The sequence below is a fragment of the Monodelphis domestica genome, chromosome 7 (assembly GCF_027887165.1).
Source record: "Monodelphis domestica isolate mMonDom1 chromosome 7, mMonDom1.pri, whole genome shotgun sequence".
In the NCBI taxonomy this organism is placed as follows: Eukaryota; Metazoa; Chordata; class Mammalia; order Didelphimorphia; family Didelphidae; genus Monodelphis; species Monodelphis domestica.
The window spans coordinates 272,331,831-272,354,609 of NC_077233.1; the positions used below are offsets into that span (position 1 = coordinate 272,331,831).

At 37.4% G+C, this 22,779-nt stretch overlaps 1 protein-coding gene across 5 annotated transcripts in view; it reads left to right on the forward strand.

Moving 5' to 3' along the window:
- Window positions 1–21,162, forward strand: part of HSD17B3 (hydroxysteroid 17-beta dehydrogenase 3) — an 88,625-nt gene extending 67,463 nt beyond the window's left edge. Inside the window, exons 7-11 of one of the 5 annotated variants that reach the window (XM_056806765.1) lie at window positions 4,352–4,386; window positions 7,508–7,589; window positions 9,277–9,342; window positions 13,578–13,727; window positions 20,900–21,162. In XM_056806765.1, coding sequence (XP_056662743.1) covers window positions 4,352–4,386; window positions 7,508–7,589; window positions 9,277–9,342; window positions 13,578–13,727; window positions 20,900–21,064 — 498 coding nt within the window. In that variant the 3' untranslated portion in view covers window positions 21,065–21,162. The remainder of the gene's footprint in view (window positions 1–4,351; window positions 4,387–7,507; window positions 7,590–9,276; window positions 9,343–13,577; window positions 13,728–20,899) is intronic. The other 4 variants (XM_056806768.1, XM_056806766.1, XM_056806767.1 and 1 more) reach the window with 4 other exon arrangements.
- The last annotated feature ends 1,617 nt before the right edge of the window (window positions 21,163–22,779 follow it).

Here is a 22,779-nt window from a genome sequence, read left to right on the forward strand (position 1 = left end):
CCTGAACCATCCTTATATTCCTGGTATGAATCCTACCTGATCATAGTGAATAACCCTAGTGATTATGTGCTGGCGTCTTTTTGCTAGTATCCTATTTAAGATTTTTGCATCTATATTCATTAAGGAGATTGGTCTATAGTTTTCTTTCTCTGTTTTTGACCTGCCTGGCTTTGGAATCAGTACCATATTCGTGTTGTAAAAGGAATTTGGTAGAACTCCTTCTTTGCTTATTTTGTCAAATAGTTTGTATAGTATTAAAATTGGTTATTCTTTGAATGTATGATAGAATTCATTTGTGAATCCATCTGGACCTGGGGATTTTCCTTAGGGAGTACTTGGGTGGCTTGTTCAATTTCTTTTTCTGATATGGGGTTGTTTAGGTAGTCTATTTCTTCTTCTGTTAGTCTAGGCAATTTATATTTTTGTGAATATTCATCCATATCATCTAGATTGCCATATTTATTGCCATATAATTGGGCATAATAATTTTTAATGATTGTCCTAACTTCCTCTTCATTAGAGGTGCAGTCTCCCTTTTCATCTTGGATACTATCAATTTGGTTTTCTTCTTTCCTTTTTAAAATTAGATTGAGCAGTACTTTGTCTACTTTATTTGTTTTTTCAAAGTACCAGCTTCTAGTCTTATTTATTAAATCAACAGTTTTTGACTTTCACTTTTATTAATTTCTCCTTTGATTTTTAGGAAGTTTTATTTAGTCTTTTCTGAAGATTTTTAATTTGTTCACTTTCTAGTTTTTTAATTTGCATGCCCAATACATTGACCTCTGCCCTCTCTAATTTGTTAATATATGAACTCCACAATATTAATTCCCCCCCCCCTCCGAGTACTGCTTTGGCTGCATCCCATAGATTTTGAAAGGATATCTCATCATTGTCATCTTCTTCAATGAAGCTATGAATTGTTTCTATGATTTGTTCTTTAACATATTTTGGAGAATCACATTGTTTAATTTCCAATTAATTTTTTATTTGCCCCTCCATGTACCCTTACTAATTATTTTCATTGTATTGTGATCTGAGAAGGTTGCATTTATTATTTCTTCTCTTTTGTACTTGTTTGCAATGTTTTTATGACCTAGTACATGGTCAATCTTTGTGAATGTATCATATGCTGCTGAACAGAAGGTGTATTCCTTTTTGTTCCTATTCATTTTTCTCCACATATCTACTAACTCTAATTTTTCTAGGATTTCATTCACTTGTTTTACCTCTTTCTTATTTGTTTTTTGGTTTGATTTATCTAGTTCAGATAGAGGAAGGTTCAGGTCTCCCAGTAGTATCGTTTTTCTATCTATTTCATTCTTGAGCTCCACTAGTTTTTCCTTTTGAAATTTGAATGCTATGCTATTTGGTGCATACATATTGAGTACTGATATTTCCTCATTGTCTATATTGCCTTTTATCATGATGTAATTACCTTCCCTATCTCTTTTGACTAGATCTATTTTTACTTTGGCTTTGTCAGATATCATGATCGCAACTCTTGACTTCTTTTCATCAGTTGATGCCCAATAGATTTGGTTCCATCCTCTTACCTTCACCCTATGTGTATCTACCTTCCTCATGTGTGTTTCTTATAGACAGCATATGATAGGGTTTGGGATTCTAATCCACTCTGCTATTCATTTGTGTTTTATGGGTGAGTTCATTCCATTCACATTCAGAGTTATGATTACCAGCTGTGTATTTCCCAGCATTCTGATTTCTACTCCTAGTCCTGCCTTTTCTTATTTCACTATTTCATTCTACATCAATGTTTTGTTTTTAATCAGTCCCCCTAATTCCCACCCTTATTTTATTTCCCTTTCTACCCCCTCCCTTCTTATTCCCCCCTTATTTTCTTTACAGTCTTTTTAAACTACCCCCACCTTCTCTCTCCCTTGTACTGCTTCCCTCACCACCAGTCCTTTTGTTACCCTTCTACTTCCCTATAGAGCCCAAATCAATTCTCTGCTCCAATGAATTGAATTGTTCTTCTCTCTTTGAGTCAATTTCAATGCAAATAAGAGTTGAGCATTTCCTATTTTAAACCTCTTTACCCTTCTGGTATATTGATGTTCTCCTCTGTCCCACCATGAGCTTCTTTGTGACATATAAATTTATCCCCTTTTATTTCTTTTCCCATTTCTTTTAGTATTAACCTCTTTTTTAGCTCTAGTTGCATATATATAGATATATATGTATTTATGCATACATATTTCTATATACATATTTATGTGTTGGCATTTCATCCTATACTGTTTCCTCTAAGTATAATTCTTCTAGCTTCCCAGTTGATAATAACAATTTTTAAGAGTTACCAATGACCTCTTTTCTTATAGGGATACATATCATTTTAACTTATTGGGTCTCTTAAAAAAAAGTTTTGTTTGTTTTTGTTTGTTTTGTTTTTCTTTTTTCCCTCTTTTTTAGTTACCTTTTGATGATTCTCTTGAGTTCTGTGCTTGGGAATCAACTTTTCTGTTCAGGTCTGGCCTTTTCTTTACAAATGCTTGGAATTCTCCTATTTTGTTAAATGACCATACTTTTCCCTGTGAGAATATAGTCAGTTTTTCTGGGTAGTTGATTCTGGGTTGTAGACCTAGTTCCCTTGCTTTCCAGAATATCATATTACATGCCTTTTGGTCCTTTAGTGTGGATGCAGCCAGATACCGTGTTATTCTCACTGTTTCCATGGTATCTGAATGACTTCTTCTTGGCAGCTTATAATATCTTTTCCTTGGTCTGATAGTTCTTGAATTTGACTATAACATTCCTGAGTGTTGTTAGTTGGGGGATAAGTACAGGAGGCGATCTGTGGATTCTTTCAATCTCCACTTTCCCCTCTTGTTCCAGAATATCAGGCCAGTTTTCTTGGATAATTTCCTGCAGTATGGTGTCCAGGATTTTTCTTTTGTCATAGTCTTCTAGTAGACCAATGATTCCTAAATTGTCTCTCCTGGAATGATTTTCTAAATCTGTTTTGGGAATGAGATGCTTCATATTTTTCTCAATTTTTTCATTATTTTGATTTTGTTTTATAGTGTCCTGCTGCCTTTTGAAGTCACTTGCTTCTAATTGTTGTATTCTGGTTCTTAAAGACTGGATTTCATCCCTGGATTTTTGGTCATCCTTCTCCTTCTGGTCTAATTTTCCTTGGTCTTCTTTCATCCTCTTTGCCTCATATTTCATCTCCTTTGCCTCATCTTTCATCTTCTTTGCCTACTCTTTCATCTCCTTTGCCCCATTTTCAAGCTGATTAATTTTGGCTTTCAAGACACTGTTTTCTGTTTCCAGATGACTTATCTTGCTTTTAAAGTTGTCTTCAGCCTCTCTTAATTGTATTTTAAATTGTATTTTGAGTTCTTCCAGGACCTGTATCCAATTTGCTGGGTTTTCTGTTTTTTTGCTTGGAGTTCCCTCATCCTTCTCTGTTGTATTTGCTCTTTGTTTATTGCCTGTATAGAAGCTGTTGATTGTAATTGCTTTTTTCATTTTCTTATTTCTTTTTTTCTTTTTTCTGAATTTATTTAGGACAGTTTTCACCATACCATAGATATCTTACTCTTGTCTCTAGTTTTTTTTAACAATAATGATAAATCTAGCAGATATACATATATCTAACTTCAAATTTTTGAGAATAATAAAAAATTAATTAATAGTAAAAATATAAAAATATTTTAAAATATGTAACAATAAGTAATAATAAAATGAGTGATCCTAATTACTAGTATTTTTATAGTACTTTAAGTCCTCCAAAGTGCTTTTTACATATTTTATAATTATAGTCTCATAAAATGTAAGTAATTGCTCTTTTTGTCTTCATTTTATAGAGGAGGAAGCTGAGGCTGAGAGAATATAACTAGAACAAGGGTTCTTCACTTTATTTTGTGTTGGGGGACCCAGGAATAAGCTGGTAAATGTTGAACAGCCAGTTCTCAAAAAAAGGGGATCCCTCAGGAAGTTTTTCATATTGAAGTTTTTCCTTCCCAAATAATATTACAAAAAGAATTGTTAAATTTTAACTAGAGTCTAGTGATTATAAATATATAATTGTTTTTCATCCAAGATATGAGTCTTCTGAAACCTATACATAGAAGGGGGTCTCTGGATCCTAGATTAAGAACTTCTGAAATAGAGAGAAGGTTTTCCAATCCTCTCTTCTCCAAACCTCTTTTTCCTAGAAGACACATTCTCTTATTGGTTCCATTCTGTGGTGTTTTCACAATTTCCCCCATTTGTCTCAGTCTTTTATCAGTCTTGTTGAAAGGATTAAGACCTCCCCATTTCTCCCAATCCTCCCCTGCCCCAAATATCTTTGGCAATTCTTAACTCCTGTTATCTCTCTTAGATGACTAGGTTGATTCTGAGAGACATGGAAAAAAGGTAAGTCCTGGGTCAACCAGCGAAGTTCCAAGTTCCATTTTCTGGCAGATGGCCCAGCTCTTTATGGTCTCAGCAGAAAAAAAACTTTAAAATTTAATCTCCCGTGGTGTTGATACTGTCATACCCAGGGGTATACCTCTACACCCCACAACAGATACCTGAGATGTTTTATTCTTGCTGCTGGTACTGTTTTAACAAATGATAGAAATAATGATTAAAAAAAATAGACAACTCCCTGGATCAACTTTTCCACATGGACTTGGGTATTGTATAAGTCAGATATACTAAATACTAAAGTGGTAGCCTTATCCTTTTAGGTCACATTAATTTCCATATTTCAAGAATCCCTTGTTTCAATTCAAATCAATTAAACAAATATTTATTAGACATGTGCCTGGCTAGGTTTGGAGATACAATGGCAAAAAAATGGAACAGACTCTGGACTCAAGAGACTGGGGTAGGACCGAGGTCACAACATGTTCACAATTGGATAGAGTGCTAGAGTGTTTGCCTTGGACTCTGTTAGACTTGATTTCAAATCCTGTCTCAGAGACTGATTATATGAATCTGGCTGTGTCACTTACCTTTGTTTGCCACTTACCTTTACCTGCAAAATGGGGATAAAAGCTACCTACATCTCAGGGTTGTTCTGAGGTTCAAATAATATAATAATTGTGAAGCACTTAGCAGAGTGGCTGGCACATAGTAGAAACTTTATAAATTCTAGCTATTATTATTGTTAGCACCTATATGAAATTTTTTTTGTGCTAATTAATACATTTCCCCTCAGATGGCCTTTAGTAAGTAAATAGTAAATCTTCTTATTTTCCAAAGGAAAACATATTTTGGACATGTAACTTCATTTCTAGGATCATTAAGAGCCATAAGGGACCTTAATAGTCATCTATGACAAACTTTCATTTTACAGATGAAGTTACTAAGGATAAGAAAGCCAATTATATTTGCCCTCCCCCCAACCCCCCCAGCCACAACCACTTGGCTTTACCTGTATGAATTTGCAGCTCACACTCCTTTAAGGAATTACAGATATTTTCTGGAAAGCTCCGTACCTTTTAGAGGATTGATACAATCAGCTCAATGCCCTCTGCAAAGGTGAGCATCTGTAGAATCTCAATATTACCATAGATTCCCTCTTTGACCTGGATTCTGTGCTAGATTTCTTTTACTGCCTTTGGGGAGCATACCTCCCTCTGCTTTACATCTCACCTGATGCTTGCAATCAGAGAGACAGACATTGAACAGGGCTTTTTTTCTGTTTTATTTTCTAAGAAGTCTTGGATGATAGTAATGGACATGGAGACATCTATTTGTTAAAAAAGCTTGTAAGGCAATGTTGTGTCCTATTGAATCCAGTGCTTTGATTGTCAGCAAACAATAACCATGATGGTATCTTAAATTCTCTACCTTTCTCAGTTATTTGCAAAATGATAAATATGTGGTCAAATGTGGGATTTCATATGTAAAAGTTTCCTGATCCCCACTAATACTCTTATTGTGATGGTCCTCATTTTGAGTAGCAATGATTCTCAATAATCTCAAAAGTAATATTTTTGCATAGAGGGGAGAGTAGGTCAGTATTCTTAGTTACCTTTTCCCAATCTTAATAATTTACCCCCACCACACCTTTGCTATCTTCTTCTTCTTCATATGCCTTTTCTCTTAGCCCCTCAATATCATTACAATTATATTACCTCTAACCTGGACCTCCTTTGCCTACACTTAAGTCTAATCCTATTACTTTCCCTATCTTTGTTCTCTTTATTACCATTGCTATAAGCTTCTGGAAAGTATACCTGATACTGTGGTCCAAGCATGATGGTTTTGCCATCTTTGTAGAGAAGACAGTATTTTTTTTAAAAAATCTTCTCTATTTCCCCCTTAATTTGTAGCCCTTCCATTTTCATCTTTGAATGTTCTTCTGATTACTTTGCTTAGGTGGATATCTTGCTATGCTTTCTTTAAACTATTTTCCCCTTCCACTGCAAGTTAATTCAAAGACAAAAAATGAAACTTATACAGCTTTTTAACTGGGCCTGGAGGACAGAGGAGAAGAATTCATTTATGCAAATAAATGAATGAAATAATGATACAATGAAATAAAAATAACTTCAAGCTGGAAAGGGCTCTCAGATTCCCTGACTTTAAATCCAGCACTTGATTACACTCTATTAGATATCCTCTTGTAACAGTTAAAATTTAGGGGGCAAACTGAGGCAGGTAGAAATTAGTTTCTCTCTAGAAGTATTATATTTTTAGAGGTTTATTCAAGATAAGGAATTTAGGAAAATACAAGTAAGAAAGGCACATGCTAGGCCCAGAGAGCCTATTCACGACCACTCACATCTTGCCTGCTAGGTGGAGAGCGGTGCTTGCTCCAAAGCGGAAGTAGACAAAAGACCCAGTAGCCTTTACAGCCAGGTTAAATAGAAATTCTTGACCTCGTCCAGGTGGAAATCTCAGTGAAATTAGAGGGCATTCTGGGAGCTAGCAAGGACCCCTGGGGATTGGAGTTCTGAGTTCAAATCTCCATTTTTTACACTCTCTAGAAAGTATGCTCTCTGAAGGCAGGAATTATTTTCATTTTAGACTTTTTATCATTAGTATAGAGCTTTGCATATATTAGGCACTTGATAAATAATTGTTTAATTGAGTTGATTGAATGATCACAGGGGAATTATTTTTAATAAGAATTCCATTTTAAAATGAAGGTAAACAGAATAGTTGGGGATATTCTGTTTTGTTAGTATGACACTGGAAATAGCACAAGTCCATCTTAAACCCTACCTATATGAAATTGGTTACTAAAAATATTGTGAAAGCTTCTATTAATTGAAGTTGCTTCTCTGACTTGATCTCACTTCACAAACCCCAAAGATGGTACTGTAGCTCTTTTCACTTTAACAAACACCTTTTGGGAGATCCTGATTGACAAAGGGGGAGGGATGAAGCCATTTTAGAAGACGATCTAGAAGCAATGCATTTAATATGAATGGGAACATGAGTTGTGTGGTGATTCCCACGAGCCCCAGTTATTGTGGGTTTTTTGTACATAATGGAATCTTGACACAAGTATGTTTGAAATTGCTCATTTTGTTTCTAGGCAGAAAGGACTGGTTCTGAACATTTCTTCAGGGGTAGGCCGCTTCCCTTGGCCATTTTATAGCATTTACTCATCTACAAAAGTGAGTGAGAGCCCAACATAGTGTCTCAGTGTTCATTAAGTTGAATGGTATCATATAGGTTTCCCCCCTTTTTTAGCACCCTTTCTTTTCCTAATTTTATTCATGAGAGATTTTCCAAGATAATTTCTCATAAATGAACCTAGTTTAGAATGTGATCCAGCATAGAAAGAGATCACAAAAGATTCAGTCAAAACGTCAGGGCTGGGATTTGTTGCTGAGATGAGTTCTGGGCAATCTAGGCTTGGGTCTCCAAGAAAGAAGCTGTTTTATTTTATCCTCAATTAAAATCAGTGGGTGTTTCTTAAGTGTCTGCTGTGTGCCAGATACTGAGGGGAATACAAAGAATGCTTTTGCTCTCAAGAAACTTAAAAACTGGGGGCAGCTGGGTTGCCCAGTGGATTGAGAGCCAGGCCTAGAGATGGGAGGTCCTAGGTTCAAATCTGACCTCAGACCCTTCCCAGCTGTGTGACCCTGGGCAAGTCACTTGACCTCCATTGCCTAGCCCTTAGCACTCTTCTGCCTTGGAGCCAATACACAGTATTGATTCTAAGACGGAAGGTAAGGGTTTTATTTTTTAAAAGAAGCTTAAAAACTAACAATGAAACTTATAATTTAGTGGCTCTGAGAGGTGATCCAACCATAGAAAGGTAAGATGTTAGGAGGAATGTCTACAAAGTCAAGAAACAAATCTAAGGGAAAAAAAAGAATTAGTTAACAAAATATTTGAGAGAATATAAATTAAAACATTGAGTTTTCCCCACCAAAAAGAATGACTTCATTAATGGGAGAGTCCTTTCCAGTGCAAGGCAACAGAAAGATTTCTATGGAAAATAGCCACTTATTATTCACGATTAGTAAATTGTATAATACTTTCCTCCTCATTATATACAATGCACTGAGCATAGAACAAAAATATATCGAGCACCTACTATGTGCAACATATTGAACATAACAAGATGAAACATGTCATGGAGCTTGCAGTCTATCAGGAGGAAGTAGGGTGTATGTGACTGATGTACAAATAGAATAAATGTAATATAATATAGATAACACAGGACATGAACCTTGAAGAAAAAGTTTCTTTTTTCTGAGCGAGGTGGCACAATAGATAAAGTGTCAACCCTGGAGTCAGGAAGACCTGGGTTCAATTCTGTCCTCAGTTACTTAATAGCTGTGTGACCCTGGGCAAGTCACTTAATTCCTTTTTGCCTCAGTTTCCTTATCTGTAAAATTAGGATAATAATAGTACCTACCATTCAAGGTATGAGGATCATAGCAAGTGCTATATAAATGTTAGCTATCATCACTATGAAGAGAGAGTATTTGAGGTGTAAGATACAAATATAAAGGAGTCAAAAGGGCACAATGTGATAAGGGTGTTGTTTGGTTAGAGAATAGAGTTCATGAAGGAGAGTAATAGGAAATAAGGAGGGAAAGGTAGATTGCAGTGAGATTTTAGAGAGCCTTAAGTGCCAGGTAAGTGTTATCAAGTAAGGAAAGGATAGGAGAGATTTTTGTAAGAGTCAATTAGAGGTAGGGAATGAGGAAGCAAGAAAAATGAAAGACTATACTAATATTTTCAGGGTTAAAAAAGGAAAGCTCCTTTGGAATCCCTTTTAGTAGTTGTGTATCCTTGGGCTAGGAGGAGAGAGAAGCTTTTTTGATAACTCATTCCTTTTCTTTCTAGGCTTTTATATGCACATTTTCCAAAGCACTGCAAGCTGAGTATAAGGCAAAAAGAATCATCATACAGGTGAAGTAAACAGTGCAACCTTAAGAGATCTTGGGCTTTAGTTTTTTTTTTTTTTTAATTTTATTTTGTCAGTTTAGAACATTATTCCTTGGTTACAAGAATCATATATTCTTTCCCTCTCTCCTCTCCCCCCAACCCTTCCCATAGCGAATGCTCAATTCCACTGGTTTTTACATGTGTCCTTGATCAGAACCTATTTCCATGTTGTTAATGTCTGCGCTAGGATGATCATTTAGAGTCGACATCCCCTTGACCCATGTAATCGAGAAGTTGTTTTTCTTTGGTGTTTCTACTTCCACAGTTTTCCCTCTGAATGTGAATAGTGTTTTTTCTCTAGATCCTTCTGAGTTGTTCAGGGACATTACACCGCCACTAATGGAAAAGTCCATTACATTCAATTGTGCCACAGTGTATCCGTCTCTGTGTACAATGTTCTCCTGGTTCTGCTCCTCTCACTCTGCATCACTTCCTGGAGGTTGTTCCAATCTCCATGGAATTCCTCCACTTTATTAATTCTTTTAGCACAATAGTATTCCCTCACCAACATATACCACAATTTGCTCAGCCATTCCCCAATTGAAGGGCATCCCCTCATTTTCCAATTTTTGGCCACCACAAAGAGTGCAGCTATGAATGTTCTTGTACATGTCTTTTGGGGCTTGAGTTTTTAACCTAACATTTTATTCTTTTGTCATCAATGACTTTTGTGTGATTTGGTCCCATGTCCACTATAGGATGTAAGTATAGAAAAGACTTCTGAGGCAGAAGGACATTTTCCTCTTATCAGTTAATTTGATAGCCCCTACTTTTCATAGGATTGTAGATTACATCTAGAAGGGACCCTACAGATTCTTTAGTCTAGCACCCTCATTTTATAGATAAGGCAACTGAGACATAGAGGTGAAGCAATTTGCCTGGATGACCTTATCATACAGGGAGTAAGTGGTTCAAGTCTTCTGAGTCTCAGTAGTGTCACAAGCATCCAATTCTTTTAAGTTCAACAAAACCTTTAAGGACCTACTATATAGGAATAAGGATTGTGCTAGACACTGCCTTCACTTCTGCCATTACTATTGTTGTTGCTCTCCTCATCTTAAAGAACCCAGGAGACAGTGGTGGTGGTGGTGGTGGTGGTGGTGGGGAGGTTGGACATTGAAGTGAAGCTAGAAGGGGTGATTATAGTAGAGAGGCACGTTGATGTTCACCAAAGACCATATTGCACTATGCTACACATTCTCTCTTCCATTGGAAGCACATTCTCGATATTATTCTCAGGCATCACATTCCTCATTATACTCACACTGGGGGCAAATGAGAGTGGTAGGGAAGATGTGGGAGAGAAAAGGGCAAAGATATGACAGGTTGTTGGCAGTCAGAAAAGAGAGGGGGGAAAAGCTTTTAAGTGCTTACTCTGTGCTTCTGGGGATACAAACAGAAAAAGCATGGTAGTTTTTGCTCTCAAAGAGTTTATATTCTGTTTGAGAGAAGCAACACATATATGACCATCTAGCTACAGGGTCCAGAAATTTTATTTCATTTTATTTTTTATTTTAAAAAAGTCTTACCTTCCATCTTGGAATCAATACTGTGTATTAAATTCAACCAGAACTTTACAACAAGAAATCCAACAAATTAAAGTAGCTATTATGTCCGTCTTTCTTGGCAGTTAAACACTATACATCTGTAGATAAGATTAGCTTGAGGACATAAATAAATGATGAGCTTTCAATGAGTAAGTGGTAAGAGAAATGATTGTTTCCAGGTATTTGGATACTTACAGACTATAAATTTGCAGAATCAAAGAGGTAGGGATACAGGAAGGTGAAAAAGGATGACTGCTCAATTTGTTTCATCATATCAGGGGATTTGGAGTTATTTCCTATATTCATTCATTTATTCAGCCAACATTTTAAAAGCACTGACAATACTGTATTAGGTCCTATGGACACAAAAAGTCAAAACAGTCTGCCCTCAAGAAAAACCCCTTTATGAAAAGTCCACTGGAGCTCATCTGGTTCAATCCTCAACACTGGAGTCAGGAAAGGTTTGGTGACTTGCCCAAGGCCACATGGATAGGAATAGTAGGGCCAATCTTTTGACTCCAGGACTAGATCCACTGGACCAGACTACCTCATAATTCAATAGAGCTTCATTAACCATCTATTGTGATTGCGTTTGGAGAGATGTAGAAGTTAGATGAATCAACCTCTTTGCCCTTATGGAGTTTACTAAGGGGCAGAAGGAAGAACTGGAAAGGGAGAGATGCATGTGTCTGTGTGTGTATGTGCGTGTTCACATGCATGTATGAAACAAAAAGGTAGGATGGAAGATTGGATACTATGCTGGCTCACCAAGTCCTATTGATGACTGTCTATAATCTATTTGAACCCAAAGTCATCTCTAGGATACAGAAAATCAGAATAATTATCCTGGTGCCTTTGTTTTGCTCTATATCCATTCAACTATAAAATCCCTCACTAACATGAAGGAAAAGTGGGTGGGCAAGAAGGTTTCTTTACGTCCCACATCTTTTCATCACCTTCTGGCAGCATTGTATTATTTTATTTCTTTTTCCTTCTAATCTGGCCCTTCATGTTAATTTTAGCCATTTTTTACTTATATAAAATGTTTCTGGTGGAAGAAAAGGGTGATTCATGGCATGATTTAACTTATTTGGGTTTGTGAATTCCCTAGCCACCTCATACCTTTCTCTCTAACACTATCTCCCCAAACTTAAATCAATTTTTAAAACAAGAATTTGGGGATATAAAGACAAAAACAAAGCATTCAATGTTCTCAAGGAGCTTATATTCTTGCCTTCCCTCCCATCCTCTGATGCTCTTTTTTTTCTCCCAAAGCCTTACCTTCCGTCTTGGAGTCAATACTCTGTATTGGCTCCAAGGCAGAAGAGTGGTAAGGAGTAGGCAATGGAGGTCAAGTGACTTGCCCAGGGTCACACAGCTGCAAAGTGTCCGAGGTCAAATTTGAACCTACGACCTCCCATCACTAGGCTTGGCTCTCAATCCACTGAGCTACCCAGCTGCCCTCCCTGCTCTTAATCCTGCCCCCTACATTCATTCCCAGCTGAAAATTGATTGGTATAGCTGATATATTTTTGAACTTGGAATTGAGAAGACTTGGATTTGAAAGCCTCAGAGACTTACTGTGTGCCTCATTTACTTAACCTCTCAACCTCAGTTTCCTTATTTGTAAAATGAGGAGGTTCGGGTTCATGACTGCTAAGGTTCCTTTGAGTTTTATATCTATGGTCTTATGACCTTGATAGTCTATTAATTTTCACACTTGGGAAAATAGGTCTTTTGTCTCTAATTCTGGAACCCTTTACAAATTTGAGATAATTCAATAAAAATTTCATTAAACATTATTTAAGTCATTACTTAAATAGAGTATTATGCTAAACTCTAGAGAGTTAAAAACAAAATCTATGTTTCCACTGGGTAAGGAAATTGAATGGGGAATTTTCCTCTAACCAATGAAGGGGCAGCTGATAGCACTACGTATATAGCATTGGAATCTGGAAGACCTGAATTCAAGTTTGACTTTATGCATTTACTAGCTGTGTGACCCTGGGAAAATCACCTAACCACTGTCTGTCTAAATTTAATTAACTATGAAATGGAGATAATTATAGTGTCTGCTTCTTGGGGTTATTGTGAAGATCAAAGGAGATAATATTTGTAAAGTGCATGTGCAATGTCCAGTACATAGTAGGCACTTAATAGATGCTTCCCCCAACCAAAGCTGAAACTTATAGTCTTAGAGACTTGCTGGGAGACATTGAGAGTTTTAACAATTTGCCCAGCATCATATCACCAGTATGTCCTTGGAATGTCTCAAGTCTATAACTTCTTAATTCCAAAGCTCACTCTCTTTTATATCATGTCTCTCTAAAAAGTTCTAGGGATTAAAATAAATAAATTTAATGACAGTCTTTGTCTTCAATCAGTTTACTTACATTCTACTGGGCAGGATGGGGAAAGAAGATGAGAACACATTATGATGACACAGTATATACTTTGTATATATTTGTTTGTACATTGTCTCCTCCATGTAAGCTCCCTTAGGGCAGGGGCTATTTTTTTGCCTCTCTATGTGTTCTCAATGTTTGGCACAGTGCCTGGTACACAGTAGGTACTTAATAAATGTTTATTCATAAAAATATCAATTGATAGACTGCAATGGAACAAAAGTCTACTCTTTCTTCTTTGTTTTAGGTAGTGACACCTTACTCTATTTCTACCCCAATGACAAGGTATCTCAAACCCAGCATAATGACAAAGACAGCAGAAGATTTTGTTAAGGAATCCTTGAATTTTGTTGCAGTTGGAGATGAAACTTGTGGTTGCCTTGCTCACGAAATCTTGGTAAATCTAAAACTCATTTCTTTTAGAAAAAGCAAGGAAAGATGTATGGAACCTATTCATGCATGGTTGTATTTCTCAGATTTATTTTAAATCTTTATCTTCTTTATGCCTTAGAATCGATACTTTATATCGGTTCTAAAGCAGAAGAGCAGGAAGGGCAAGGCAATTGAGGTTAAGTAATTTACTCAGGGTCACACAGCCAGGAAGATACTAAACTATATACTATATAGGTTACTATATAGCTTTACTTCTATATGATTACTCTAGTTACTATAATTTTTTCTTCTGCGTGTTGTATGTTTGCTATTTTTCGTTAATCTGCTTTTTTATTTCTTGGCCAGTACCAGATAGTTTTGATAACTACTGCTTTATGATACAATTTAACATCTGATACTGCTAGACCTCCTTACTTCACATTTTTTATTAATTCTCTTGATATTCTTGATCTTTTGTTCTTCCAAGTGCATTTTGCTATTGTTTTTCTAGCTCAATAAGATAGTTTTTTGGTAATTTGTTTGGGATGGCACTGAATAAATAGATAGGCAGGACTGTCATTTTAATTAAATTGGCTCTACTGATGAATGAAAAATTAATATTTCTCCAATTATTTAGATCTGACATTATTTATGTAAAAAGAATTTTATAATTATATTTGTGTAGTTTCTGCATTTGTTTTGGCAGATATAAACCCAGGTATTTTATTTTATATGCAATTATTTTAAATGGAGTGTCTATCTCTTCCTGCAGGACTTTGTTAATAATGTATAAAAACACTGATGGTTTATATGAGCTTATTTTAGATAACATGGGTTCTTGATAACAATGTCAGGAGAAGGACCAGCTCTGAAAAGTTCTTCCAATCTGGAAAGGTTTTAGAAATTTGAATGGACTATTGAATGTGTGTAATCTGGGGACACATTTTACCAAATTCAGTTAGGGTCATAGTAAAACAATTTTCTACCAGGATACCAAATTTTCATTTTAGCAATTCATAAGGCCCTTCCATTATGTTGTAGAATGATTTTGGTGGAGGGAATACCCATACCCATTAGAGATCCTTGGAGTAAGAAGAACACATAGTTATTTCTGATTAGTAGGGTTATAAGGCTCCTGGGTAAAACACTATATAGAGAGCTGAACCTGGAGAAAGGAAGACTTGAGTTCAATCCAACCTCACACGCTTGCTAGCTGTATGATCCTCAACAAGTCATTAACCTCTATCTGCTTCAGTTTTCTCATCTGTAAAATGGGACTAGCACCATCTCTTAAAGCCATTATGAGCACCAAATGAGATATTTATAAAGCACTTTGAAGACCTTAAGGCTCGATATAAATACTGTTTATTAGATAACAGAATGATTCAAATTGTGCAGATTTTAATCTCTTCTAATGCCTACTTACCTTTTGAGAAAAAAATGTTGCTGAGATCCAACCTTGAAACAGTTGTGCTCTAAAAGTTAGGATTTGGGGGTGTGTGTGTGTAAGATTCAAAAAAGATATTCATTATAGAAACAGTGCTATGAATGGTGATTAGTTTCCCAAACCAACCTATAAATGCCTGTTTATTCCTGATGAAACTGACCTAAAGAGTAATGGATTTATAGTCAGAGGACTTGGGTTCAAATCTTGTATCTTCTACTTACTCCCTGTGTGATTTTGAGCAAATCATTTAACCTCTTTGGGACTTGGTTTCCTTATCTGTAACATGAAGGGTCATTCCAGAAATGGGTTCTTAATCTTATATCATGAAGCCTGTTAGCAATCTCATGAAGCCTATGCATCCTTTTTTAGAATATTTTTAGATAATTGAAGCTGAAGTAAAGGAAAAAGGGCACAGGATCTCCAACCCATTTGATAAACATATCCTCCAGCTATGCTGCCCATTCAAACATTTCAGCAGATAGCTGACCATAGGGTGTTTCAGGACTGTTGCAACATTTCAGCGAAATAACTAGCCATAAAGTGCTCTAGGGTTTAAACAATCATCCAGGTTAAGTAATATTGTGAAGTATCTATGTAGGGTCCCAACTCTGGGAGGACGGAACTGCTTTGCTGAGCTTTCCCCTAGCATGCTAGTGATAGTGTGCTAGTAATAAAGGCTTTCCCTTGCTTGAATTGCATTGTCTTCGTGTGCTCCTTGGGTGGTCTGAAACTCTAACAAAACAAATGCTTTCAGTTAGAGGTTGGTGAAAAATAAGAGATTTTTTTCAGTTCCAAGTTTTTAGATGCTTAGTTATCTATCAGTGGGGACCCAAGGTTAAGAATGATCTAGCTATCTAGATGATCTAATCGCTTGAAATCAATGACCAGAATCCTATGATCCTTTAACTATAATTTATAAAATGATTTCTAAGAGAGAACTTATTCCAAGTTCAAATTTGGAACTCCAGTTAGAGGGAACTGGGGATCTCTTCCCCTTTTCTCTGTGCTAACCATGGTAACCAATACTGAACTCCACCAGGAAGGGAAGAGGAAATTCAGGGCTTCATTGTCAGAACCATTTAGCAGACACTGTAGAAGGTTGAGATCTTTCTGTGACAGTAGGGATAAAGTTAGAGACAAAGGAGGTAAGGATAGGAAAGGGAGATCAATGACAGCAGCATAGTTGGGAAGAAACAGTTCTGGAGGTAGTGGTATCCCAGAGAGAAGAGGTATTCCTTTAACTCTATCCTAAAAGGCATAACCCTGGCTAGGATCAACTGCTGATAAATAACAAATCTGAAAGTCATTTTCCTAGAAATCAGGGACTTTTTTTTATTGCCAAAAAGAAATCTCGTGGGGGAAAAGAATAGGGCAAGTTAATGGCCTAGAGAAATGACAGACAATCTTTTAGAGATGGAGTTCCAGGCCCAAACCCCATCCTATCCCCAGACCAAGAGCCATGCCCATGCCCCTCCAGAGACCACATTCTGTGTTCTCACTGAGTGCTCACACTGCTTCCCCACATTTCTCCACCCAGAGGAGGGATGAAGCACTTTCATTGGGAAGGAGGAAGCACTTCCATTGGACTGCCTGGCAGTGGGGTGGGTGATGTAGTCAGGCTTGGGGAGAGGGAGAGGCAAGGGATGCAAGCACTCTCCCCTGCTTCCCTGTAGTTATGTGACATATGATCCCCTTAAACCTAGTTCCTCTCCAAAGTAGAAATTGAGAGGACCTTGAAAAATTCAAAGTACACCCTCTTTAGCCACTATTCAAGGAACCAGAAGCCATTTCAAAGGCAATGCTTTATTGAGAAAGAAAGAGGGGGCCAGAAGGAAAAAAAAACAAAAAGACACATTCACCCCATTATGGTCTACCTTCCTGAAGTGGGTATCCTCCAAATTAACCTTTTTAGCAAATGGTCAAGGGTTGAAGTCAGGTTTTAATCTGCATGCAGGGATGATTGGGAAATCACTACCTCTGACAAGGCACTATTGTGTTTTCCTTCAGACAAGCATCCCTTTGGATGCAAATTGAACAGACTAAAGTGGTCAAAGGCTGCTTGTGAAAGAAACTGGGGGAGGGGGTTATAGTACAGGGAAGAGACTATTAGTCTAGCTTCAGGTTCATAACACTTATTTCCTAAATCACTAGACTACAGTTTTGAACCTTATAAAAGTACAAACTAAAAAGACATATTCCCAAATCCCCAAAATACTTTGTATAGTAAAGACACTGGTTACTTCTGATAATAAAAGCATAAGTTGTTTCTGTCTCAGTCCAAAGGTAATTAAGAGGCCATTGTATTCTGAATGGGGTTGGGCAATCTTTTCCTGCAAGGGATACTGTCTTGAAGAGACTTGCTTACTAATTCCTACTGGGGAGAAGGGAGGGGAGCAGCCCAGCTGTACCTTATTCAGGCTTTCTAGTTAGGGACTCTGGCAAACTGTGTTGCAGGGACAGGTGCACTGGGTCCTTGGGGAACTAGATCCTCAACAACTGTGCCCACAGAGAGGTCTATGTGTGCCATCTCTGGCATGTGTAACATAGGTTCACCATCATGGGCATAGAGAATCAGCTTCCAAATACGATAGAGTAATCCACCTTCCAGGGACAATTAACCTATCTCACTGTCTGCTCCCATTAGAAAGAAGTTTAGGAAAAATGATAAGGGAAGGGGAAAGTGAACATTTTAAAGCTTTAATGTACTATTATCTTTATTACTTAATGAAACATGAATGTCATAAGGCTACACAACAAGAGCTCTTTCTTTCTTATAAATGTTTGGAAGGATTTCTAACATTTAGAGACATGCTTTCCCAAAGCAAATTTGCTCTAAGTTAAAAGCCAAACGCAGCTTCTAATTCTCCAAGCCACTAAATTAATGGTAGAATACTGATCATCCAAAATGGTCAGATTAGAGAACTGAGGTCAAGAGAGGTTAAAGGACTTGTCTTAAATCCTTATTATGATCAAAATTTCCACAGAACTGAGATTGGAGCTTAGGTTGTCTAGAGCAGAGTATATAGTTAATAATGTGACTAGAGAGCATTGGGAAAGGTTAGGCCTGTTTCCTGTTTCCTTATTTCCTTCTTTTCCCACCCAAAAAGTCTACTGGGTACTCTTAATAAAACCTGAAATTTACCATACTTGTTATGGTGGAGGCCATGAGCTCCTTCTTTTTTCTTCTTCTTCCCCAAACTTCTTACTATCTTCTCTCTCCTCCTTTACTACTCTTGGATAATGAGTTGGTCTTTTTTCCTCAACAAGGCCTATCCTTCTTCCCTGTTCCCTTGATCCCATTCTCTTCCATCTTCTCCAACAGACTGATGCCTCAATCACACAGTCTCCTAAAATGGCAACCCTGTTGCCTGTAAGCATTCCCAGGTCCTCTCTCTCCTTAAAAAACCTCCACTAGAATTTACTCCTTCTTAACTCATCATCCAGTCTCTCTTCCCATTTGGTAATTTCCACATACCAAGAAAAAAAGCTATGCATAATCATTAAATCAACTTCTTCACTTTCACTCTTCTAACCCTGCCTCTCCCATGTCTTGTTTCTTGCCTTAAACAACTCTAAAAAATTACCAGTGATTTTGCATTTGCTCACGTTAGAGTCTTTTTATTTGACTTTGCCCTTCTTGACCTGATGTAGCATTTGATATCATTAAATATCTTCTTTTTGTGATATTCCTCTTTCTTGGTTCATCTACCTGTATGACTCCTTTTCAGTTTCCTTTGCTGCCTCATCATCCCTTTTAACTGTAGGAATACCTCCCCAAACTCTGCCATTGGTCCTCTTCTCTTCTTTACATACTCCATTTAGTGACTTCTTTTACTTCCATTTCTGTTTATAGAAGTCATATCTCTTTATATTCATCCCCAGTCTCTTTCCTGAGATCTAGTTATATATCTATTGCCTATTGACATTCCCATGGACATCTCCAACTCAACTCGTCCAAGAGAAAACATATTCTTCCCTCAACCTGCCAAATACCCCTTTGAGCTTCCCCTCCCCCTTCTTCTTCTCCCTCAGATCACACAGTGTCAGTTGAGAACACACTTTTCCTATATCTATTGAGGGCACTTCCATGCTTCCAGTCTCCCAGGGTCACAACTTTGACATTATCTTTTATTTCACATAGCCAATCGGTAACTAATCTTGGGATTTCTGCCTCTGCAGCATCCCACTAAGAAATCCTCTTCGTATAGCCTTTGGCTCTATCTTAGTTCAGGCCCCAAACAACATTCACCAGTACTATTGCCATGGTCTTCTAATTGGTTCCCAGGCCCCATGTATCTTCCTTATTTATCCTCTAGCTCATCAAAGTTATTTTTCTTATTTGCAGATCAGTTCCCTGTCCAATAAACTCCAGTGGTCCCCTGTTGGCCCAAGGGTGAAATGAAAATCTTTTTAAAGCCCCTCATGACCTGGCATCAACCTATGTTTCCAGCCTGATTAGACATCATTACTTTTTGTGCATGCCCTTCATTACTAGCTCCAGTTTAAGTGACCCTCTTGCTGTTTCTCACATAGCACATCTACCACCTCCACGTCCATGACCTGAGTTTTCCCTGCCTGGGATTCACTCTTTCCTCCATCCTTACTTTCTTCAGGTCTCAGCTCAAGCACTGTCTTCCATATGAAGCTTTTCCTCTGCTAAGTAGCTCTCTCCTTAAACTTCCTTTTATTTTTATTTATTCCATATATATTCATATACGTTATCCTAAGATGTTTGCTTTCTGAAGGCATGCAATATTTCATTTTTGCCCTTGTTTTCTGAGTGCCCAGCACAGTGTTTGGCACAGAGTAAATACTTAAAAAGTTCTTGTTGATTGGTGGATTGGGGGAATACAGTTTAAATAGTCTCTTCCTGCCCCAAATCTAGGTTATATTAAGCCTCCAGATTCTGTATCTCCAGATCCTTTTTTTCTTTTCAAGGACATCTCATTTTAGGGGCACAAATACATTTTAGGGGGAGAAATATTCTGTTAATGAGAACAAAAGGCTAATTCAATTAGAGATTCAGTCATTCAGCCTTTTGACTTAAGGCTCTCTCCTTTTAACAATGTAAATATTTCTAAGGGAGACAATTATCAAGATAAATATAAATAATTATTATCAATAGTGTGCCTGGATTTCAGGCTAGATTTTAATAAGGAAGGCGGATAGAGAGAAGAACATCAAAAAAGGTAGAAGAAGAAAACAACTTTTCTTGTTTTAAACTTTTACCTTCAGTCTTAGAATTGATATGAGGTATTTATTGGGTCATAGGCAAAGGAAGGTAAGGGCTAGGCAATGGGGGTTGAGTGGCTTAACCAAAGTCACACAGCTAGGAAGTATCTACTGAGTCACTTAGCTGCCCAGTACCAGCTTTACTTGATCATTTTTATCTAACAATTTCGTTAAATTCAATTTGACAAAATGTATTGAGTGGCTACTACAAATAAGGCTCTATAGTAGGATCTGGGCCCCTGCCCAATTTAGCCAAGCCTGACCCTTGGAGATATCTGAAACAGTTGATAGGATCTTCTAAAGTAACTTAATTGCTCTCAGGGAAAAAAAAGTGAACACTGGGAAAGCCAGACTCAGTATCTTCAAACGCTATTAATGACTTAGAAGAAAAATGGTTCCATTAAGTCTGTAAACAGAGAATTTTGAAAAAGGCCCTTCTATAAGCAAAATCGTTCCCTCGTGGACTTCATTGCTTCTATTTCTCCTAACACTTCCATTTGTACTTTTTGTTTGTGAAGGCACGCCTCCTAGACCTGATTCCTTCCTGGTTACTCTACAACGATGCATTTCAGAACATCATGACGAAACGTTGTATCAATTCCATAAAGCAGAATTCCAGGATCCAATTAATAACTTGGGAAGGAAGAAGTCAAAAAGATCCAGCAGCACCGCTCTTGTGTTAGCCTGAAGAAACCAGAAGCCATACTCCTCGCTTTATTAACCTGAAGCTGCAGCCAGCAGACACTGTAGATGTTTCAACATTAAATAATTTTGCTTTGCATCATGTCTGGAAATTTATTTAGACAGCTAGAGAGTGACAGAAAAGGGGGAATGGCACAAGGGGGGTACTCTAGGCTTTGTGGGTGCATAAGAGGGGGGATGAGGGGGGGATATTTGTGGATAGGAAGAAATTAGGGCTTCATCTGAATTTCTCACCCAATCACAGAATCTCAAGAGCTGGAAGGGCCCCCCAGAGGCCACTTTCTCCATCCACTACCTAAACAAGTATCCTTTGTATGCTACATGTAGCAAGTTATCATCTACAGTTTCCTAGACAAACCAGAACTTCAAAAGAGAAATGTAGCAGAATCCACAGGACACTCACTAACTTAATAGAGCAAATCACTCAGTTTCTCTAAACCTTGGATTCCTCATCTATTTATTAAATGGGGCTGGGGATCATTTCTCTGTACTTCATAGGATCATAGGGAATAAATCGCTTTCTAGAGACTTGAAAGTGCTCTCAGGATTGACTTGTCTCTGGAGCTGTTCCTTAAATATCATTTTGCTTTAGCCTTTTGAACCAGAACTACCCATTTAATTAGACTTTCTTCAACAAAATAAAGTCCCAGAGCGCCAAAGAGGGTCAGCCAAGGGCCAGAACTCTTTTAATGATGTTAGAATCCATCTGATGGGGTTGGGGTGGGGAATAGGATTGGGGGAGGAGGGGAGATTAAAAAAATGAATATGCATGTAACAATCTGGTTTATGTCATCACTGCCCTCTGCTGGTTCAAAAGATGTTTGCTATTTTTACTGGGGATTTTGATGCTCAACAAAACTGCATTTAAAATGTTAACTGTGGAAATTCATCTCATAGACTTTCTGAACCAGTATCGTTTGGAAACAGTGTTGAGGAGGACAGGCTTTCTGTGCTAGTGTCTGTGTGATCTTTGGCAAGCCACTGCTTTTCTTTGGGCCTCATTTTCTCCTGCAAAATAATGGGGGTTATATTTGAGGGTTTCCGAGGTCTTTTCCAGCTCTAAAATTCAATTATGGTACGGTATGGTTAAATGCTGGTTTTAGACTTCCTTCAGAACCCTGTACATCAGATATCATCTCTGTTTCTGCCTTTTGGTCCTCGAGAGCAGTACCTTTCTCTGAGCAGAAAATGGAATTAGAGTGGATGATGGACTTCCGGCCAAAAGTGTTGCTTTGATATATAATAACTAAGCCAATCAATGCCATTATTCTCTCAGTGAGGTTCTCAGTGGGTACCACACACATCCTCCAGAAGAAAATAGAGTCAAAATCTCAATGTTCACCTCTACATAATGTCATAAAGTTGATCAGTGAACTTTTCCCTTTCCACCTCCTAAACAAGCATTTCCCCAATATGGGGGATGCCCACTCTATGGGTTGTGTAAAGCAGGAGGAAGAGGCATATGAAGGCATGGCCAAAATATTATGTAGTCTTGAATGGAACTTTTGTGTTTAAAAATCTACTTTTTTGGCAAAGAATTGGAAATTGAAGGGACATCCATCAATTGGGGAACAAATTGTGGGGATGGAATATTATTGTGCTATAAGAAATGATAAGATGACTTTAGAAAAATTTGGAAATGATACATGAACTGACATGGAGTGGGACTGGGAGAATACTGTACACAATAGCAGCA